Here is a 20,637-nt window from a genome sequence, read left to right on the forward strand (position 1 = left end):
TGCATTCCAGGTGACTACCTCATGAAGCTGGTTGAGAGAATGCCAAGAGTGTGCAAAGCTGTCATCAAGGCAAAGGGTGGCTACTTTGAAGAATCTCAAAGATAAAATATATTTTGATTTGTTTAACACTTTTTTGGTTACTACATGATTCCATATGTGTTATTTCATAGTTTTGTTGTCTTCACTATTATTCTACAATGTATAAAATAGTAAAAAAATAAAGAAAAACCCTTGAATGAGTAGGTGTGTCCAAACTTTTGACTGGTAGTGTATATAAAAACTACATGGAGCAGATAGACTGACCTTTGTTGTTGTAAACGTCAAGGTAGTTTGGCGCTGAGAAGATGGTGATGAGGGAGGGAAAGCCGGTAGTCTGGCTCTTCCGGTACATCCGGTAGCTATAGGACACCCACAGATAGAGAGTGGGAGGTGTTTTCAGATTAATCATCTGGATGAATCATGAATCGTATGAAAGCTATTGAAAGTGTGTGTGTGTGTGTGTGGGGGGGGAGAGAGCGAGAGAGCGAAGAGAGAGAGAGAGAGAGAGAGAGAGAGAGAGAGAGAGAGAGAGAGAGTACATACCCAGCATCTTGTGCTTCATGTGCTCGGATAACTGATAATAAGTTATTGTTCTGTAGGAACTCACATACAGCTGGATAACTGCACAGCAGAAAAAGGAGAAAGGGTTTTGGGATGGCATATTTAAATTCACACTGTTTGATACATATCACAGAGCAACACAGCTAGCACTGACCCATGGAACTGAAAAACATGCAGAATACATAAGTATTGTGTAACAGCGCATAGCTGAATACACAGTGGCAAAACGTTATATGACTATATTACAGTCACGAAACAGAGAATACAATATGATATCCCTGGTCCAGCCACAGAGTAGAACATTGACATTGTCCTACAACACAACAAAACAGTGCAGAGCATCAGCAGGCGTCAGTGTGTTGTTATCAGAGCACTGCTCAGTATGATGTAAGACAGAGCAGCCCATCCCAGCCCATCCCACGGCTCCCAGTTCTCCCAAAGCAACCTTATGCCACTCACTGGGCTCAAAAACACAACAAACCATGTCAGCTATTATTTGACTGCTAACTGGCTGTCAGTTCTACCCTGACAGGAAATGTGTGAGGATTGGTACATAACCCCATTCTTTAAGCAAACTGTTAACAAGATGGCCTGTTTGTCAGCATTGTTCACTCCTTCCCTTCCATCTCTTCCTCTTCCTATCACTTGCTCCAGTTTGGGCTGGAGGAGTGGGTTGTCATAGCAACAGCTCATTGCAGAGCCCCAGGGGGATTGTGGGATAGATGGCAGTGTTGAGCTGATACTGGCCCCTGCCCGGACTCTTGCTTTACACCCACGATGCATTTCAACCGCCTGGCTTGGAGTAGGAGGTCCCTATGTCTACTCCCCCTCTCATCTCCTCTACATTACTCTCCTTTAACCCCACAACCCCCACCTGCTGTCTCTAATGTATCACCCCTCTGTATCTCACTCCGTCCTGCTGATTCAGATAGAGATACAGTTTCAGCTAAAGCTTGATTCCATTCCAATTCCTGAAGGAATTGTGAGCTTAACAGATGCTACATAAACCCAGAATGTGTATATGGTTATATAATCGTATAGTCAAATCTATTTCGTGATGAACAGAAAAAAGAGACACTACGATCACCATGATCATAACACAAAATTATCAGATTCATAAAATAACAGGATAACAATGGTTATGAAAAAATGGAATGCAAATGCTTACGACTCAAGCTCACATATTGATTGGCCCGAATGTGCATCGTTTTTTAATCCATGGCTCAGTTGGTCAGAGGAGGGGGTCTACTCATATCTGTGTCAGATTTGGCTCCTGGGGCGTTTCTCTTGACCAGTGTATTGGTAAAACCTTCAGGTGCTGAAACTTTAGGGTTACAGGGTGACTGATGAGAAGCATTACAGAGACGTTCCCTGAAGACACTATTAAAACCCCTCACTGACAAACCAGGCCATAGGCCTTTTCACCTCACCATATGAAAACAAGCTCAGTCCACCACTTAACAACATGGATGCCGGGTGGGACTACATAAAGTGTCTTGTGGCTGTCCGATAGTTCCCTTAATGTATTACTGTGGTCAGTCAGAATGATACAGCACACATAAACATGGACATAAGCCAGCTGAGATCCATCTACGCCACCTACTATCACCAATGATACCATATGCCCCCTCACAAACTGACTGACCAATGCCCTGAGAGGTGCACTTGTTTCTGTGTGTAACTGCATCTAATGAGGATGTGTTAACCTAAGACAGCCATGCATTGTACCAACATCTCCACCCATCCCAGGGCCACCCCTAGCTTTTTGGGGGCCCAAAGCAAGATTTGGTTGCCCCTGTAGTTCTAAACATGTTGCCATGACTTATGCCATGTTTATATGATATCTGAGTGAGAGTGACTAACAAAATCAATGTGGGCCCCCTGGGGGTCAGGGCCCATGGGCACTTGCCCAGTTGGTAATTTGGTGATAGGTTTAGATACAGTGGGGTCCAAAATGATTGACACCCTTAATAAAGATGAGCAATTATGACTGTATGCTCATAAAATTGGGAAATTATATTATTTTATACTAATATAATTGCTCAGAGAAAGATATTCTGTTTATGAAGAAAGAAAAAACCCTCAAAGGTAGTGTTCAAAATTAGACACCCTTAACGACTCTTATAAATAAAGTAGTCAAAAGTCTAGTATTTGGTCCCATATTCGCACGCAATGATTACATCAAGCTTGTGACTCTACAAACTTGTTGGATGCATTTTGCAGTTAGTTTTGGTTGTATTGGTTGTATTTGTGCCCAATAGAAATGAATGGTAAATCTTGTATTGTGTCATTTTGGAGTCACTTTTATTGTAAATAAGAATATAATATGTTTCTAAACACTTCTACATTCATGTGGATGCTACCATGATTATGGATAATCCTGAATGAATTGTGAATAATGATGAGAGAGAAAGTTACAGAGGGTCAATGATCATATCCCCAAGACATGCTAACCTCCCCTTTTATTGGTAATGGTTAGAGGTTAGCATGTCTTGAAGTGTTTAGAAACATATTATATTCTTATTTGCAATAAAAGTGACTCCAAAATGACACAATACATTATTTACCATTAATTTCTAAAGGACACAAAATAATCTGAACCACAACCAAAACAAACTTTAAATGCATCCAACAAGTTTGAAGAGTCACAAGCTTGATGTAGTCACTGCGTGCTAGGAATATGGGACCAAATACTAAACTTTTAACTACTTTATTTCTAAGAATATTTAGGTGTATCAATTTTGACCCCTACCTTTTTGAGGAAAAAAGTATTACTTGTTAAACAAAATATTTTTCTCTGAGCAATTGTATTAGTATAATATTATATAGCATACAGAATTTGAATTATTTATTTTATACAGTCATTATAGCTCATCTTTATCAAGGGTCTCAATAATTTTGGACCCCACTGGCTAGACTATCTTACCTAGCAATCTAAAAATGTTTAGCTGACATGGGCTAATTGAGTGACTGACATAAAAAGTGAGTTTATTTCCAAAACTCTATATCCACCAATTTTTCACATTTGTGTTTTTTTTCATCAGAAATGATTGCTTATGGGTACCTTCATGTGTGTGTAAAATATTACTGTTCTCATATTTTTAATTAATAGATTTGAGATGTGTATGAAAAGTTTTTTTTTTGCTAAACGCGATACATCCATTGTTTAGCTGGAATGTAATGTTCATATCCTGTATATTTGAATGTGATATGGTTGTCTCACCTAGCTATCTTAAGATGAATGCACTAAGTAAGTCGCCCTGGGTAAATGTCATATGTACACTCCCGGTCAAAAGTTTTAGAACACCTACTCATTCAAGGGTTTTTCTTTGTTTTTACTATTTTCTACATTGTAGAATAATAGTGAAGACATCAAAACTATGAAAAAAAAGTGTGCAAAGCTGTCATCAAAGCAAAGGGTGGCTATTTGAAGAATCTCAAATATAAAATATATTTTGATTTGTTTAACACTTTTTTGGTTACTACATGATTCCATATGTGTTATTTCATAGTTTTGATGTCTTCACTATTATTCTACAATGTAGAAAATAGTAAAAAATAATGAAAAACCCTTGAATGAGTAGGTGTTCTAAAACTTTTGACCGGGAGTGTAAATGTTTTACATACATATCTCATATTACTGTACTGAATTATTATTTAAAATGTGTTAAATAAATATTGGTGTCACAAATCTATTATTGGTACATTTATTTATAAAAAATGTCGTTATTTGTTACATTTGACCGTGTAAAACCTAGCAGTACTACTTATTTCTCTGAGAGTGAGGCAGCTATATAACATTTTGCAAAAACAAACATGAATATTTGTCTCTCTGAAATGAAACCATCAAGTGATAGATTTTAAACAAATACAGGTCTGTCATTGAACAACCCCATGCCATGATTAGAGAGTGAAAAAACACACCAATCTCTTTCATAATTTCTTTAAACAATAAAAATGAATTTACCAACATTTCTGAAAATGGACATAGCGTTTTGAAATGAAACTCTTCAATTGGAAACCTGCTGATGCAATACCACATTTTTAAATTGCACATTATGTATTCTACTTTTCTAACTCTCCAAACTAAGTTGAGACCCAGATCGAGTTTATTTTTTTGGGGTCGGGGGCCCCCTAGCGGCTTTGGGGCACAGCAGTCTACGCGCAGTAGTCTGTAGTCTGTGTATAGGCAGAGGTTGAGCTGACCCATCCCATCCTGCCGCCAACCCCTCTACCCCTCCCCACAGCCACTGCCATCCACAGCCCCATCAAAGGTTAATCAGCGTGTGAAATATTTAAGTGTTAGAAGGTTTACGCAAGAAATATCTTTAAGGAATACCTGGGATAGGATAAAGTAATCATTCTACCCCCCCCCAAAAAAAATAAAAATAAAAATAAAAATAAAAAATAAAAAATAATAATAATTTGGAAAGTGGTTATCCCACTGGCTATAGGGTGAATGCACCAATTTGTAAGTCGCTCTGGATAAGAGCGTCTGCTAAATGACGTAAATGTGCCCTTGAGCAAGGCACTTAACCCTAATTGCTCCTGTAAGTCGCTCTGGATAAGAGCGTCTGCTAAATGACTAAAATGTAAAATGTAAATGTAAATAAAAACAACAGAATAACGGCCGTGCCCTGAGCTCCTGGAGAGCCTACTGTATGAAGCCCATAGATCCAGGGCTTTCCACCCAAATTCCCTCGGCACCCAGAATGTAGGTCAGGGCAGCGGCTGCATCTCACACAGACATGACATACACTATTGCTTACAGGATACAGAGCCGAGGCAACACAGATGCACATAGGTGGTGTGTATTTACAGTGCATTCGGAAAGTATTCAGACCCCTTCACTTTTTCCACATTTTGTTACGTTACAGCCTTATTCTAAAATGGATTTTTTTTAAAGAATCCATCATCAATCTACACACAATACCACATAATGACAAAGCGAAAACAGGTTTTTAGAAATGTTAGCAAATGTATAAAAAATAAAAAACAGAAATACCTTATTTACATAAGTATTCAGACCCTTTGCTATGAGACTCGAAATTGAGCTCAGGTGCATCCTGTTTCCATTGATCATCCTTCAGATGTTTCTACAACTTGATTGGAGTCCACCTGTGGTAAATTCAACTGATTGGATATGATTTGGAAAGGCACACAGTTGACAGTGCATGTCAGAGCAAAAACCAAGCCATGAGGTCGAAGCAATTGTCCGTAGAGCTCCGAGACAGGATTGTGTCGAGGCACAGATCTGGGGAAGGGTTCCAAAAAATGTCTGCTGCATTGAAGGTCCCCAAGAACACAGTGGCCTCCATCATTCTTAAATGGAAGAAGTTTGGAACCACCAAGACTCATCCTAGAGCTGGCCGCCCGGCCAAACTGAGCAATCTGGGGAGAAGGGCCTTGGTCAGGGAGGTGAACAAGAACCCAATGGTCACTCTGACAAAGCTCCAGAGTTCCTCTGTGGAGATGGGAGAACTTTCCAGAAGGACAACCATCTCTGCAGCACTCAACCAATCAGGCCTTTATGATAGAGTGCCCAGATGGAAGCCACTCCTCAGTAAAAAGCACATGACAGCCCGCTTGGAGTTGGCCAAAAGGCACCTAAAGGACTCTCAGACCATGAGAAACAAGATTCTCTGGTCTGATGAAACCAAGATTGAACTCTTTGGCTTGAATGCCAAGCATCACGTCTGGAGGAAACTTGGCACCATCCCTATGGTGAAGCATGATGGTGGCAGTGTCATGCTGTGGGGATGTTTTTTTCAGCGGAAGGGACTGGGAGACTAGTCCTTGATGAAAACCTGCTCCAGAGCGCTCAGGACCTCAGCACACAGCAAAGACAATGCAGGAGTGGCTTCGGAACTAGTCTCTGAATGTCCTTGAGTGGCCCAGCCAGAGCCTGGACTTTAACCCGATCTAACATCTCTGGAAAGACCTGAAAATAGCTGTGCAGCGACGCTCCCCATCCAACCTGACAGAGCTTGAGAGCATCTGTAAAGAAGAATGGGAGAAACTCCCCAAATACAGGTGTGCCAAGCTTGTAGCGTCATACCCCACAATACTTGAGGCTGTAATCGCTGCCAAAGGTGCTTCAACAAAGTACTGAGTAAAGGGTCTGAATACTTATGTAAATGTGATATTTCAGTTTTTATATATTTAATACATTTGCAAAAATGTAAAAAAAAAAACAACAGTTTTTGCTTTGTCATTATGGGGTATTGTGTGTAGATTGATGAGGGGGGAAAAACGATTAAGTCCATTTTAGAATAAGGCTGTAACGTAACAACATGTGGAAAAAGTTAAGGGGTCTGAATACTTTCCGAATGCACTGTATGTGCTGTATATCCGTGTGTCTATACAATTGTGTTTGTGTGTGTGAGATAGGATTCATTCATTTTGGTTTGGAGGTACAGATGTAGGATCTTAATTTGAGCCAGTCTGCTACAGCAGGAGAATACTCCTGATACAACAGGACATGTGATTCATTATGTGGATTATAATTAATTGACATTTTTTGTAGGGGTTGATACATTTTTCCTTAGGGGAAATCAAGTCTGACATTTTAAAGTGGACATGACAAACTTTAGAAGCATTTTTAAACCTCAAATACACTACAAATTTGCACTTCTCAGCAACAAAAGAGTGATCTTGATGGCTCAAAAACATGAGGAACAGTGATGAGAGAAAGTGTTGAAAAGGAGAGTGAGAGAGCTGACCTGTAGAAGTAGGAGCAGCCTCGGACTGTGTTGTGGCTGAAGAACTCCTGTGTCTTCTCGTTGCCAAAGTCCTCCAGAGGATCAGACCACAGTAGGTCACACATGGGCCCAAATGCTGGAGGCTCCTTGAACCGGTCTATCTACAGCAGAGAGAAACATGCTGAATTCAGACAAATGCAAATACACACATTTTCAAACATAAAAACATAAAAACATGCACACACATAGACACAGACACAGACATACACACACACACACACTGGTTGGTAGGCACACACACACACACACACACACACACACACACACACACACACACACACACACACACACACACACACACACACACACACACACACACACACACACACACACACACACACACACACACACACACACACAACACACACACAGACAGACAGACACACACAGGCACACACAAACAAACAAAATGCACATGTACTGTACTCAAGTATGCAAAGAAAAAAGACACAGTCAATGTGATTTTCCTATGCATGGCTTGGTACTGCCATGGTGTGGTTAAGTACCTTCTTTATGTCATCTAAGGTGTGTATTTCCGGTGAGAGTCCTCCGTGGACACACAGGAACTGCTGGTTCATGAGGGCAGCCAGGGGAAGGCAGTCAAAGGCGTCCATGCATGAATCATACACCTGCTCCGAGTACTTGATTTTACCTGATCACCACAGAGAGGGGCAGACATAGAGACAACTGGATCAGTAGAATGATACACATAGGGACTCATCATTAGTAAAGGTGGAATCCTGATGTGAGATATGGGTTAATAGCTTCAATTGTTATTGACATTAATTCATGATTCAAACGTAAGAGAGATTTCAGCCTGCAATGGATACTCCAAGAAAGAACTAACACAATATCTCATCCTCAAGAACATCCAACCATCCTCTTTCTACACTCACACACACATAATATATGCTCTATTGTGTGATGAGACTGAGCAGAGAACAAGATGACCCCCATCATGCACTTCTTCATGAATGTATGACTAGAGACCCAGAGAACACCTCTACCTTCTGTCCCATTCCTCCCCAGAGAACACCTCTACCTTCTGTCCCATTCCTCCCCAGAGAACACTTCTACCTTCTGTCCCATTCATCCCCAGACAACACCTCTACCTTCTGTCCCATTCCTCCCCAGAGAACACCTCTACCTTCTGCCCCATTCCTCCCCAGAGAACACCTCTACCTTCTGTCCCATTCCTCCCCAGAGAACACCTCTACCTTCTGTCCCATTCCTCCCCAGAGAACACCTCTACCTTCTGTCCCATTCCTCCCCAGAGAACACCTCTACCTTCTGACCCATTCCTCCCCAGAGAACACCTCTACCTTCTGTCCCATTCCTCCCCAGAGAACACCTCTACCTTCTGCCCCATTCCTCCCCAGAGAACACCTCTACCTTCTGTCCCATTCCTCCCCAGAGAACAACTCTCCCCATTCCTCCCCATCTCATCTCAGGGATCTCTGATATTGATCACAACTTCTCCTCAGATAAGCCTCTGTTTCATCTTTGTTTGTGTGTGTGTGTTTATGTTTGTGTGTGCTTATATGCGATGCAGTGTTTCATCATTAACTCTCAATCACCAACTCAGTCCTCCTCACCTCCTGCCTGCTCCTCTCCCAGATTTAACTGTCCTCCTCACCTCCTGCCTGCTCCTCTCCCAGATCTACCTGTCCTCCTCACCTCCTGCCTGCTCCTCTCCCAGATCTACCTCTCCTCCTCACCTGCCTGCTCCTCTCCCAGATCTACCTGTCCTCCTCACCTCCTGCCTACTCCTCTCCCAGATCTACCTCTCCTCCTCACCTGCCTGCTCCTCTCCCATATCTACCTGTCCTCCTCACCTCCTGCCTGCTCCTCTCTCAAGGAACAAGGCATGATATCTTTTTTCATCAATAGTGCTCCAGGTGAGACATGGTATTGATAAGTCATGGGAGAAGTAAACAGAAAGAAATAGAACATCTCTGGAGAGACAGTACTCACATTCTTGTTTGAAGGTGAAATATTCTGTCAAATGTCTACATTCGTGGTTTCCTCGCAGTAAAAATAGCGTCTTTGGGTAGAGGATTTTCAACGACCAAAGATACAAAACACACTGTCAAGAGAGTGGATAAAGAGGGTTATTAGCTCAGTTTATATACACACAAATACACACCATGATAAAATACACAGTTCGGGCCTAAGAAAAAAGGCCTGCACCAGGCTGCAGCTTGACGATAACAAAATCAACATTATATAACATGACATGGGAATTATAAAATCAGACTGTATCACGATCAATGACTGCCCAAAGCTCAAATCAGAAAAAGCATAAAATTGACCTTTATTTGAACTCTAACAGGCCTCCATTTAATCATATATGATTATGGATGATCTCAGATGAGGGACCCCAAGCCATTGATTTGGTGACAGCTGATAAAGGTAGTGTGATAATCATGAGAATTGGTGGAGCCAGTCTGTTTAAGGATAATCAACCCCTCATGCCAACGGGAAAGCCCTCCTTTATGCAAATGCAGCGTGTCAGCATCGATTGCATTGTGACTGGATGATTCCCCCTTCCTCCTCACGGTTTTTCCGGGGCTTCAGTGCACTATAGCTCCTCGTCACGCAGAGCATGGAAGCAGCACAGTGCACGGAGTGGCACAGGGAGGGAGGCAGCAGGACAGAGATTCCATCGATCTCATCTCAGTGGAAACAGCAGAATGCCTTCAGTTTAAAGGTAGCCTCAGCAGAGAGAATGAGCTCCTGATGGCTCCTAATAGGAAAGCCCTCCAGTCAAAGCCAACCAGGTAGAGTGATAATATTGGGGATTGGTAACCTGGGGCAGAAGTCATCATAACCAGGTCTGGAGTGTGTACAGCACATTCGGAAAGTATTCAGACCCCTTGACTTTTTCCACATTTTGTTGCGTTATAGCCTTATTCTAAAATGGATTAAATTAAAACATTTCCTCATCAATCTACACACAATACCCCATAATAACAGGTTTTTCGTTTTTTTTGCAACTTTATAAATAAGTATTCAGACCCTTTGCTATGAGACTCGAAATTGAGCTCAGGTGCATCCTGTTTCCAGGTAAATTCAATTGATTGGACATGATTTGGAAAGGCACACACCTGTCTATATAAGGTCCCACAGTTGACAGTGCATGTCAGAGCAGAAACCAAGCCACGAGGACGAAGGAACTGTCCGTAGAGCTGTGAGACAGCATTGTGTCGAGGCACAGTTCTGGGGAAGGGTACCAAAACATTTCTGCAGCATTGAAGGTCCCCAGGAACACAGTGGCCTCCATCATACTTACATTTAAAAAGTTACGAACCACCAAGACTCCTCCTAGAGCTGGCCGCCCGGCCAAACTGAGCAATGGGGGAGAATGGCCTTGGTCAGGGAGGTGACAAATAACCTGATGGTCACTCTGACAGAGCTCCAGAGTTCCTCTGTGGAGATGGGAGAACTTTCCAGAAGGATAACCATCTCTGCAGCACTCCACCAATCACTCCATCAGTGGCCAGACAGAAGTCACTCCTCAGTAAAAGGCACATGACAGCCCGCTTGGAGTTTGCCAAAAGGCACCTAAAGGACTCTCAGACCATGAGAAACAAGATTCTCTGGTCTGAAGAAACCAAGATTGAAGTCTTTGGCATGAATGCCAAGCGTCACGTCTGAACGAAACCTGGCACCATCCCTATGGTGAAGCATGGTGGTGGCAGCATAATGCTGTGGGGATGTTTTTCAGCGGCAGGGACTGGGAGACTAGTCAGGATCGAAGGAAAAATGAATGGAGCAAAGTACAGAGAGATCCTTGATGAAAACCTGCTCCAGAGCACTCAGGACCTCAGACTGGGGCGAAGGTTCACCTTCCAACAGGACAACGACCCTATGCACACAGCCAAGACAACGCAGGAGTGGCTTTGGGACAAGTCTCTGAATGTCCTTGAATGGCCCAGCCAGAGCCTGGACTTTAAACCGATCGAACATCTCTCGAGAGACGTAAAAATAGCTGTGCAGCGACGCTCCCCATCCAACCTGACAGAGCTTGAGAGGCTCTGCAGAGAAGTGGGAGAAACTCCCCAAATTCAGGTGTGCCAAGCTTGTTGCGTCATACCCAAGAAGACTCAAGGCTGTAATTGCTGCCAAAGGTGCTTCAACAAAGTACTGAGTAAAGGGTCTGAATACTTACAGAACCTGTCAAAGGTTTGGACACACCTACTCATTCAAGGGTTTATCTTAATTTTTTACGATTTTCTACATTGTAGAATGAAATAACACATATGGAATCATGTAGTAACCCAAAAGGTGTTAAACAAATCTAAATATATTTTATATAGCCACCCTTTGCCTTGATGACAGCTTTGCACACTCTTGGCATTCTCTCAACCAGCTTCACGAGGAATGCATTGCAATTAACAGGTGTGCCTTGCTAAAAGTTAATTTGTGGAATTTATTTCCTTCTTACAATCAGTTGTGTTGTGACAAGGTAGGGGGGGGTATACAGAAGATAGCCCTATTTGGTAAAAGACCATTTACATTTACATTTACGTCATTTAGCAGACGCTCTTATCCAGAGCGACTTACAAATTGGTGCATTCACCTTATAGCCAGTGGGATAACCACTTTACAATATGTTTTTTTATATTTTTTATTTTTTGGGGGTGGGGTAAGGGGGGGTAGAAGGATTACTTTATCCTATCCCAGGTATTCCTTAAAGAGGTGGGGTTTCAAGTGTCTCCGGAAGATGGTGAGTGACTCCGCTGTCCTGGCATCGTGAGGGAGCTTGTTCCACCATTGGGGTGCCAGAGCAGCGAACAGTTTTGACTGGGCTGAGCGGGAACTGTGCTTCCGCAGAGGTAGGGGGGCCAGCAGGCCAGAGGTGGATGAACGGACCAAGTCCATATTATGGCAAGAACAGCTCAAATAAGCAAAGAGAAACAACAGTCCATCATTAAGGTCAGTCAATACGGAACATGAAGGTCAGTCAATACGGAACATTTCGAGAACTTTGAAAGTTTCTTCAAATGCAGTCACAAAAACCATCAAGCGCTATGATGAAACTGGCTTTCATGAGGTCTGCCACAGGAATGGAAGGATAAGTTCATTAGAGTTACCAGCCTCAGAAATTGCAGCCCAAATAAATGCTTCACAGAGTTCAAGTAACAGACACATGTCAACATCAACTGTTCAGAGGAGACTGTGTGAATCAGGCCTTCATGGTCGAATTGCTGCAAAGAAACCACTACTAAAGGACACCAATAAGAAGAAGAGACTTGCTCGGGCCAAGAAACACGAGCAATGGACATTAGACCGGTGGAAATTTGTCCTCTGATCTGGAGTCCCACTGTCCAAATTGGAGAGTGGGTGAACGGATGATCTCCACATGTGTATTTCCCACCGTAAAGCATGGAGGAGGAGGTGTTATGGTGTGGGGGTGCTTTGCCGGTGACACTGTCTGTGATTTATTTAGAATTCAAGGCACACTTAACCAGCATGGCTACCAAAGCATTCTGCAGCGATACGCCATCCCATCTGGTTTGCGCTTAGTGGGACTATCATTTGTTTTTCAACAGGACAATGACCCAACACACCTCCAGGCTGTGTAAGGGCTATTTGACCAAGAAGGAGAGTGATGGAGTGCTGCATCAGATGACCTGGCCCCCACAATCTCCCGACCAATTAAGATGGTTTGGGATGAGTCGGGCCGCAGAGTGAAGGAAAAGCAGCCAACAAGTGCTCAGCATATGTGGGAATTCCTTCAAGACGGTTGGAAAAGCATTCCATGTGAAGCTGGTTAAGAGAATGCCAAGAGTCTGCAAAGCTGTCATCAAGGTAAAGGGAGGCTATTTGAAGAATCTCAAATATAAAATATATATTGATTTGTTTAACAATTGTTTGGTAACTACATGATTCCATATGTGTTATTTCATAGTTTTGATGTCTTTACTATTATTCTACAATGTATAAAATACTAAAAATAAAGAAAAACCCTTGAATGAGTAGGTGTGTCCAAACTTTTAACTGGTAGTGTATGTAAATGTGATATTTCTAAAAACCTGTTTTTGCTTTGTCATTATATGGTATTGTATGTAGATTGATGAGGGGAAAAAAACAATTTAATCAATTTTAAAATAATGCTGTAACGTAACAAAATGTGGAAAAAGTGAAGGAGTCTGAATACTTTCCGAATGCACTGTATATGGTATATCTCTATGTGCATTGGATTAAATTGAGGTGTTGAAGTAAACACGTACAGACAAAGATACTAACAGTTTATGAGCATTAAGGGAGGAGGATGTTCAGTGGGTGTCTCTTACCTCGATACTGAAGTATCCCCGGTCCACATAGTCTCCCAGGAAGAGGTACCGTGTCGTGGCCGGCGAGCCACCCACTTCAAACAGCTTCATAAGGTCAAAGAACTGCCCATGGATGTCCCCACACACTGCAAAACATCACATCCCACACCATGAGAACACATAAACACATTATCACTGGGTCTGTTAGCACTACTACATACTGTACATTACAGAGGGAATTTTATAGATGATAAAGGATACAAAGGTTTGTGTGTGTGTGCTTGTTAGTCTGCCTGTGTGTGTGGTACAAAGAAATAAAGAGAGTGTGTGATGCATGCATTCCCTGTGTAAGTTAGAGTAGAAGATTTGTGCTGCTTCTCGGCTCATTGATTCTCTCAGAGAGGGAGAGAGAGAGAGAGAGAGTAAGAGAGAGAGAGAGAGCTGTAGAAGTTGCAAACTCCTGTTGCCATGGCAATGTGATTTTTATGAGAATAAATAGTTTTCATTTCTCTCGCCCTCGCGCAGTGTTGGCATGGAGATGCTGCCTGGGTTTTTGCCCCAGAGGCCTCTCTCTCTCTACCCCCAGTAGGAAGTGTGGGTGGCTCAGGGACCCTGGGCCTGGTTGAGGGAGCCTGGGAGCTTGGGACTCTGGCTGGCTGGCTGCTCCACTCCCTGCAGACAATAACAACTGGACTCTGGGAGCTCAACACTGGCACTACAGAGCAAACCTGCATCTTATTTTTTCATCTTTCCCCTGTTTTCTACTCTTTCATTCTATTTCTCTCCCACTCGCCCTCCTCCTCTCCTCTCCTGTCCTCTCTTGTCCTCTCCTCTCCTCTCCTCTCCTCTCCTCTCCTCTCCTCTCCTCTCCTCTCCTCTCCTCTCCTCTCCTCTCCCTCTCCTCTCCTCTCCTCTCTCCCTCTCCTCTCCCTCTCCTCTCCTCTCCTCCTCCCCTCCCTCCCTCCCTCCCTCCCTCCTCTCCTCTCCATGTCTCCTCCTATCAGCTCCACTGTGGCCTTCGCCCACTCAAAGCTCAGAGCAACGTGAGTATGTGGGAGCCTCTGCTTGTGTGACTAAAGGAATCAAACAAACACACACAGACACATGCACAAATAGCATATGTGCACAGCACATACAGTAGTACACACACAGACACACATTCTTGCACATGTATGCACAGACATTTACACACAGTGCTAGGGAGAGCACAACAGTCCTACATAGAGCACCACAGTTGCAGCTCCATGCTCACAGATGTCCATGCACTGATACACACATCATCATCCATATTTCATGCTCAATAAATAAAGCATGTTAGCCTCCTTTTTGTGGTGCTAGTTTACCGGAGGGGGCAAGGACTACTCCTGTACTGTAACTAAGGTATCCTGTCTCCATTTACCATCTCCCACCAATCACTCAACCATTTCATCAGTCAGTCCACCAATCAGTCAAGGTTAGTCTACCGATTAGTCAGTCCCAGGGGGAGGAGCCAGTCTACCAATTAGTCAGTCCTGGGGGGAGGAGCCAGTCTACTAATTAATCAGTCCCAAGGGGAGGAGTCATCTGTGTGCTATGTTAATTCATAATGTGTACAACTGGCATGATGTGTACAATGGTAACCAAGACCTTTCAGAGCAGGAATTAAATGAAAATGGGTACTGATAACAAATTAAACAAATATTTTTAAGAAACTATGACCCATAATGTCAGTGATACACAGTGTGCCTATTTTAAAGTAAATCATAGCACAGGAACAGGACAGACCCTGCCCCCTGTACAAATAGACTTCTACTCTCAATGGGATCACCTGTATAAACACAAGATAAATATACAATTGGCAGTTATCCGACAAAGCAAATTGGTTGAGTCTCATGTTACAGCCCAGTCTCATTGGTGCTGGATGAACACTGAACACTAGCTATACTGATGTAACATGGTGAACCTCTCCCTCCATCTCTAATACCTTACTCCAGCCCTCCTCTCCCTCCATCTCTGATACCTTACTCTCCCTCCATCTCTAATACCTTACTCTCCCTCCATCTCTAATACCTTACTCTCCCTCCATCTCTAATACCTTACTCCAGCCCTCCTCTCCCTCCATCTCTGATACCTTACTCTCCCTCCATCTCTAATACCTTACTCCAGCCCTCCTCTCCCTCCATCTCTGATACCTTACTCTCCCTCCATCTCTAATACCTTACTCCAGCCCTCCATCTCTAATACCTTACTCCAGCCCTCCTCTCCCTCCATCTCTAATACCTTAATCCAGCCCTCCTCTCCCTCCATCTCTAATACCTTACTCCAGCCCTCCTCTCCCTCCATCTCTGATACCTTACTCCAGCCCTCCATCTCTAATACCTTACTCTCCCTCCATCTCTAATACCTTACTCTCCCTCCATCTCTAATACATTACTCCAGCCCTCCATCTCTAATACCTTACTCTCCCTCCATCTCTAATACCTTACTCTCCCTCCATCTCTAATACCTTACTCTCCCTCCATCTCTAATACCTTACTCTCCCTCCATCTCTAATACCTTACTCTCCCTCCATCTCTAATACATTACTCCAGCCCTCCATCTCTAATACCTTACTCCAGCCCTCCTCTCCCTCCATCTCTAATACCTTACTCCAGCCCTCCTGTCCTCCATGGCCTCAGTATGGGAGGAGATTCAGACATGGGGGAGGGGAGAAGAGGCTGAAGTGACCAGAACAGAACCACCATTACCACCCCCTCCTCTCTCTCTCTCTTCCCTGCTATTCCCTCTTCCATTATCTCTCTATCTTTTTCTCTCTACTACCATTCTGTTATTCACTCGTCCACATTTCCCCCATACCCACTATTTCTCTGTTTCCCTCTATTTCTTTCCCTTCTCTGTCACTCTCTCACACCATTCTTCAATCTCTTCATTTCTGGAGGCAGTATTATGTAAGTTTGTCTGCATCTACCATCCCATGACTACTGGGCTTAATGACAGAGGAACGACTAAATCCGATAACAACGAGGATGTGTATGTGATCCAGCATCCAGAGATGCGCGAGTGAGTGTGCATTTGCTGCGCTGTTGTGTGTTTTCAGGTTTATGTGTGTGCGTGCGTGTTTTTACAGTAAGCGCCTTTGTGTGCGGATTGGTTGTGTGCACGTGTTGATGGTTAGTCTAACACCTTTGTTCATAATGACTTGTTCAGATTAGCCAAAACTAGGGCAAATTAAACCTTGAAAACATGTATTATTAATGTCAAGACTGTATTAAATATGCAAGAAGCTATGTGCATGCTTAGTAGCTGTCATAGTAAATAGGTCTACCTCCTATGTGATTGGACGTAATGGCAAATACATTTACTCATGCTATTGTTTCCCAGTACCATCAAAAAGCAGTGTAGCTATACCACATGTCTATCTACAACAAACAAACATGCATGCACGCACACGTAAACTCTCTCCCTCTCTCGCAATTGCATCTAAATGGCTTCTCACATTTAAAATATCCAAAGGAGCATAGTATTTTTGAAAGGGTATATCAGTCCATTTGGACCACCTGGGTGCTCCAGCAGGCAGGCAGCTATGGCTGGGATGTAATCATGCTCTGTGGTGTGGATGAGTCAGGACTGAGGGGTTGATCAGCACTACCATCACTGTGGGCTGGATGGCTATCAGCCCAGGGACAAAAGGTGCCACTGGGCTCCTGGTAGAGTCAGTGTATAGGCAGGCTGAACTAGGGGAATCCAGAGGGGTCTTGTGTGACCTTGTCGCAAAAGTAAAAATGTCCAATGGTGCTAGAGTAAACAAACAAGCAAATAGAAATCCCACGGCTTAACAAACCTGCACTTGTCTTTTTGTACTAGCACTGACTTTGCTGATACCAACACTCTTAGAAAAAGGGTGCTATCTAGACTCTAAAAGGGTTCTTCGGCTGTCCCCATAGGAGAACCCTTTCAAGAACCCTTTTTGGTTCCCGGTAGAACCCTATTGGGTTCCATGTAGAACCCTTTCCCAGAGGGTTCTACATGGAACCCAAAATAGTTCTACCCAGAACCAGAAAAGGTTATCCTATGGGGACAGCCAAATAACCCTTTTTGAACCCTTTTTTCTAAGAGTGTACTTTATTGAGGGAAAATGTACTTGCTACGACTGTGATATGTGATCCCTGCAATAGGAAAGGCCAGAAGGGCTGCTAGCATTAGCTAGCGGTAGTTGTTGATGTTAGCATATGTTAGCTAGCTTGCTTGCTAATATATGAGTAGGGCATACCTAACAACGTGTACCATTTGAATATAAGCAAGCTAAAAGCCTGAAGAATCCCACACAAACTATGTGCTGGACTGTTCAGCCATATTGATTTAAAAAGGAAACACATCTACAGATGTAGGATCTTAATTTGAGCCAGTTTGCTACAGCAGGAAAATAATCCTGCAGCAACAGGACATTTTAAATATTATGTGGATTGTAATTAATGGACATTTTTGTAGGGGTTGATACATTTTTTAGAAAGGGAAAATCAAGTCTGAAATTTCAAATTGGAAATTACAAACTTCAGAAGCCTTTTTAAACCTAAAATACACTAAATGTTTTAAATGTCCTGCATTTCAGGACTACAGTGTGATCGAATTAACATCATACATCTGTACTCATATTGAGTTGAGTTATCCCAACATGATGGTGAGGTCATATGCAGGTGAGGTGACGATCTTCCACTACGGCTCATAAGATAAACTGCTGCATTGATTGGTCGAACAAGCCTCAATGTACTGTGTTCCTCATCACGTATAAGTGCCTGTCCATCCATGTCTGTCTGAGAGGCAAAACAACACTCAACATTGATCTGATCCTTGAAAAGAAAGATGAAGAGAGATGCAGAGCGCTTGATGTGCTGATGTGCTTAAGGAATATATTATTGTTCCATGACCATAATGCAGATGATACTGAAAGTGACAGCTACCTGCTATGGGACGCTGCATATAGAGTCCTGCTTTGATGTCTCTACCATTCATCTTCATTTCAACTCCTGTCAGGTACTTTGGAGTTTATTTTTGTATTTCAGGTCAAGAACTCACTCCCAGTCTCTCTTGTCTTCCTGTTTCACTTTTTCAGACACTCACACTCCTACTAGCCTACTAGTATTTGCTTACAGTCATACACCTTCGTACACAGACATACATTTATACACCAAACAAAAGTACTTTCTCCCAGAGTTTACTCCAGAGCTCAGACTCACTCTCAGACTAACCTGCTCATAAAAGAGTCCCTCAATCGGAAGCACTTTAAGCCCACGGACCCACTTTCACAGCTACCACAGGCATAATACTCTTTCTCACTCGCCACTGGACAAAATAACCAGCATAAATCATACCCATTCTGACAGCAGGTCTTCAACATTTTGATACTACACCCTTCCTTCTCACTGTTGATGTGAATGCTGTGAATGTTGTGAATGTTGTGAATGCTGTGAATGCTGTGAATGCTGTGAATGTTGTGAATGCTGTGAATGTCAGTCAGTGTGTTTCACCAGAGTGTAAGTTAAAGGTGATCTCTGCTCCTAACCTGTGACTGGTGCTTCTATGTCCAGCATGGTTTTCTCCTGGCGCAGGATGGCGGCACCCTCGTTGACGATGCGTAGTGCCACAGCCTCCTCCACGCGGCCCTCCTTGGTGAGGTGGGCTTTGAGCAGGTCCACCCTGGGCTTCCCCTCACAGTCAAACACCTCCTTCAATGTGAGGCGATGACTCAGGGGGAAGGGCACGGCTGTGGAGAGAACAGAGACAACCCAGTGAGACAACCCAGTGAGACAACACAGTGAGACAACACAACTCAATGGTCCACAGAACACAGTGAAACTACGGAAAGCCATTCATTTTCAACTGAAGTGAAGTGAAGTGAAGTGAAGTGGGCAATGTGAGCATGGGCGACGGAGTGTGAACACGGCGGGACCTAATTTGGGGAAAGCAGAACTTTATGCAAATACTCAGCGATCGCGCCGCGTTTCACCAATCGAAGCTCACTATAGCTTCCAGCCCCTACTGGATTAGCTGTTGATACCTAGCACCACAAATGCTAGTTAAGAGCTGCGGCGTGGCGCTGTTAGTGGCCATGGTGCTGAACCGGTTTACCAGTCCCTTGTTTAAGTCTGCTCAGATCGTGGTGCTGTCTGCGGTGCTGAATGTTTGTGCGCAGCTATAAGGACACAACAAAGCCTATATAGATACTCTGTCCTCCAATACTGTAGATGAAACTGCTCAACCCGCTTTTCAATTATGGTGTTTATATGCATAACGCTAACCCTGCCCTTAGAGACACCTAAAAGTGTCTCATAAATTGTAGAGGGGGAAAAGTTCTGTCTCAGATTGCATGACTGTAAACAGAGTGCGTGAGGTCTGCCGTCAGTCTGAAACCCTCCCAAAATGTAGCCTACTTTAATTCCAGAGTCTATTATCATTTATTCATCGCTGTAAATTGACAATGTGGTGGGTGGAATAAAAATGGACTCTTTTTATGCGAGACTCAAAAATCCATATTCTGAAATATGTATAAACAGTTTAATAAAGTCTGATCAACAGAGAGTAAAAAGGTCTTACATTTACCACCACTATCCGAATGAGTAGTTCCTGTACGTATTTCTAAACCCTAATATGAGGGAAATTATTGTATTGTATCTCAACATGGGATGCAGTGTTTTCTGATTCAAAGCTAATAATGCTGTAATACCACAGGAAACAATACTTGAAATCTCAGTCCACGAATAAAGTAGTACGTAACTACCAGGCAACCTCTGAAAACATCACATCCAACTCATGTTCATTGCTTTGGGAGCAACAAAGGTCATTTTCTGCTTTGGTTGGCTTTTTTGTGCTGCATAATATAAAAGTATCCAACCAAAAATCATAAAGTAGCCACGCTTGCTGATGCAGCAGCCTTTCTCATTGCTGGACCTGAGGCCTTACTATGAACTCAGGTTTTCATTCCAATCAATCATAGACAATTATGTTTGATTCAGATTGGATAC

The 20,637-nt window shown here is 43.1% G+C and overlaps 1 protein-coding gene across 4 annotated transcripts in view; it reads right to left on the minus strand.

The window, feature by feature from the left end:
- LOC121541954 (serine/threonine-protein phosphatase 2B catalytic subunit alpha isoform) overlaps nt 1–20,637 on the minus strand; it is a 96,731-nt gene that overhangs the window by 19,554 nt on the left and 56,540 nt on the right. For all 4 annotated transcript variants that reach the window (XM_041851365.2, XM_041851366.2, XM_045208192.1 and 1 more), the window contains exons 2-8: nt 19,179–19,379; nt 13,661–13,785; nt 9,336–9,447; nt 7,868–8,013; nt 7,323–7,462; nt 583–660; nt 304–398 (exon numbers count right to left, since the gene is read on the minus strand). In XM_041851365.2, the coding sequence (XP_041707299.1) occupies nt 304–398; nt 583–660; nt 7,323–7,462; nt 7,868–8,013; nt 9,336–9,447; nt 13,661–13,785; nt 19,179–19,206 (724 nt within the window). In that variant the 5' untranslated portion in view covers nt 19,207–19,379. The remainder of the gene's footprint in view (nt 1–303; nt 399–582; nt 661–7,322; nt 7,463–7,867; nt 8,014–9,335; nt 9,448–13,660; nt 13,786–19,178; nt 19,380–20,637) is intronic.

Source organism: Coregonus clupeaformis, chromosome 27 (genome assembly GCF_020615455.1).
Source record: "Coregonus clupeaformis isolate EN_2021a chromosome 27, ASM2061545v1, whole genome shotgun sequence".
Taxonomy (NCBI): Eukaryota; Metazoa; Chordata; class Actinopteri; order Salmoniformes; family Salmonidae; genus Coregonus; species Coregonus clupeaformis.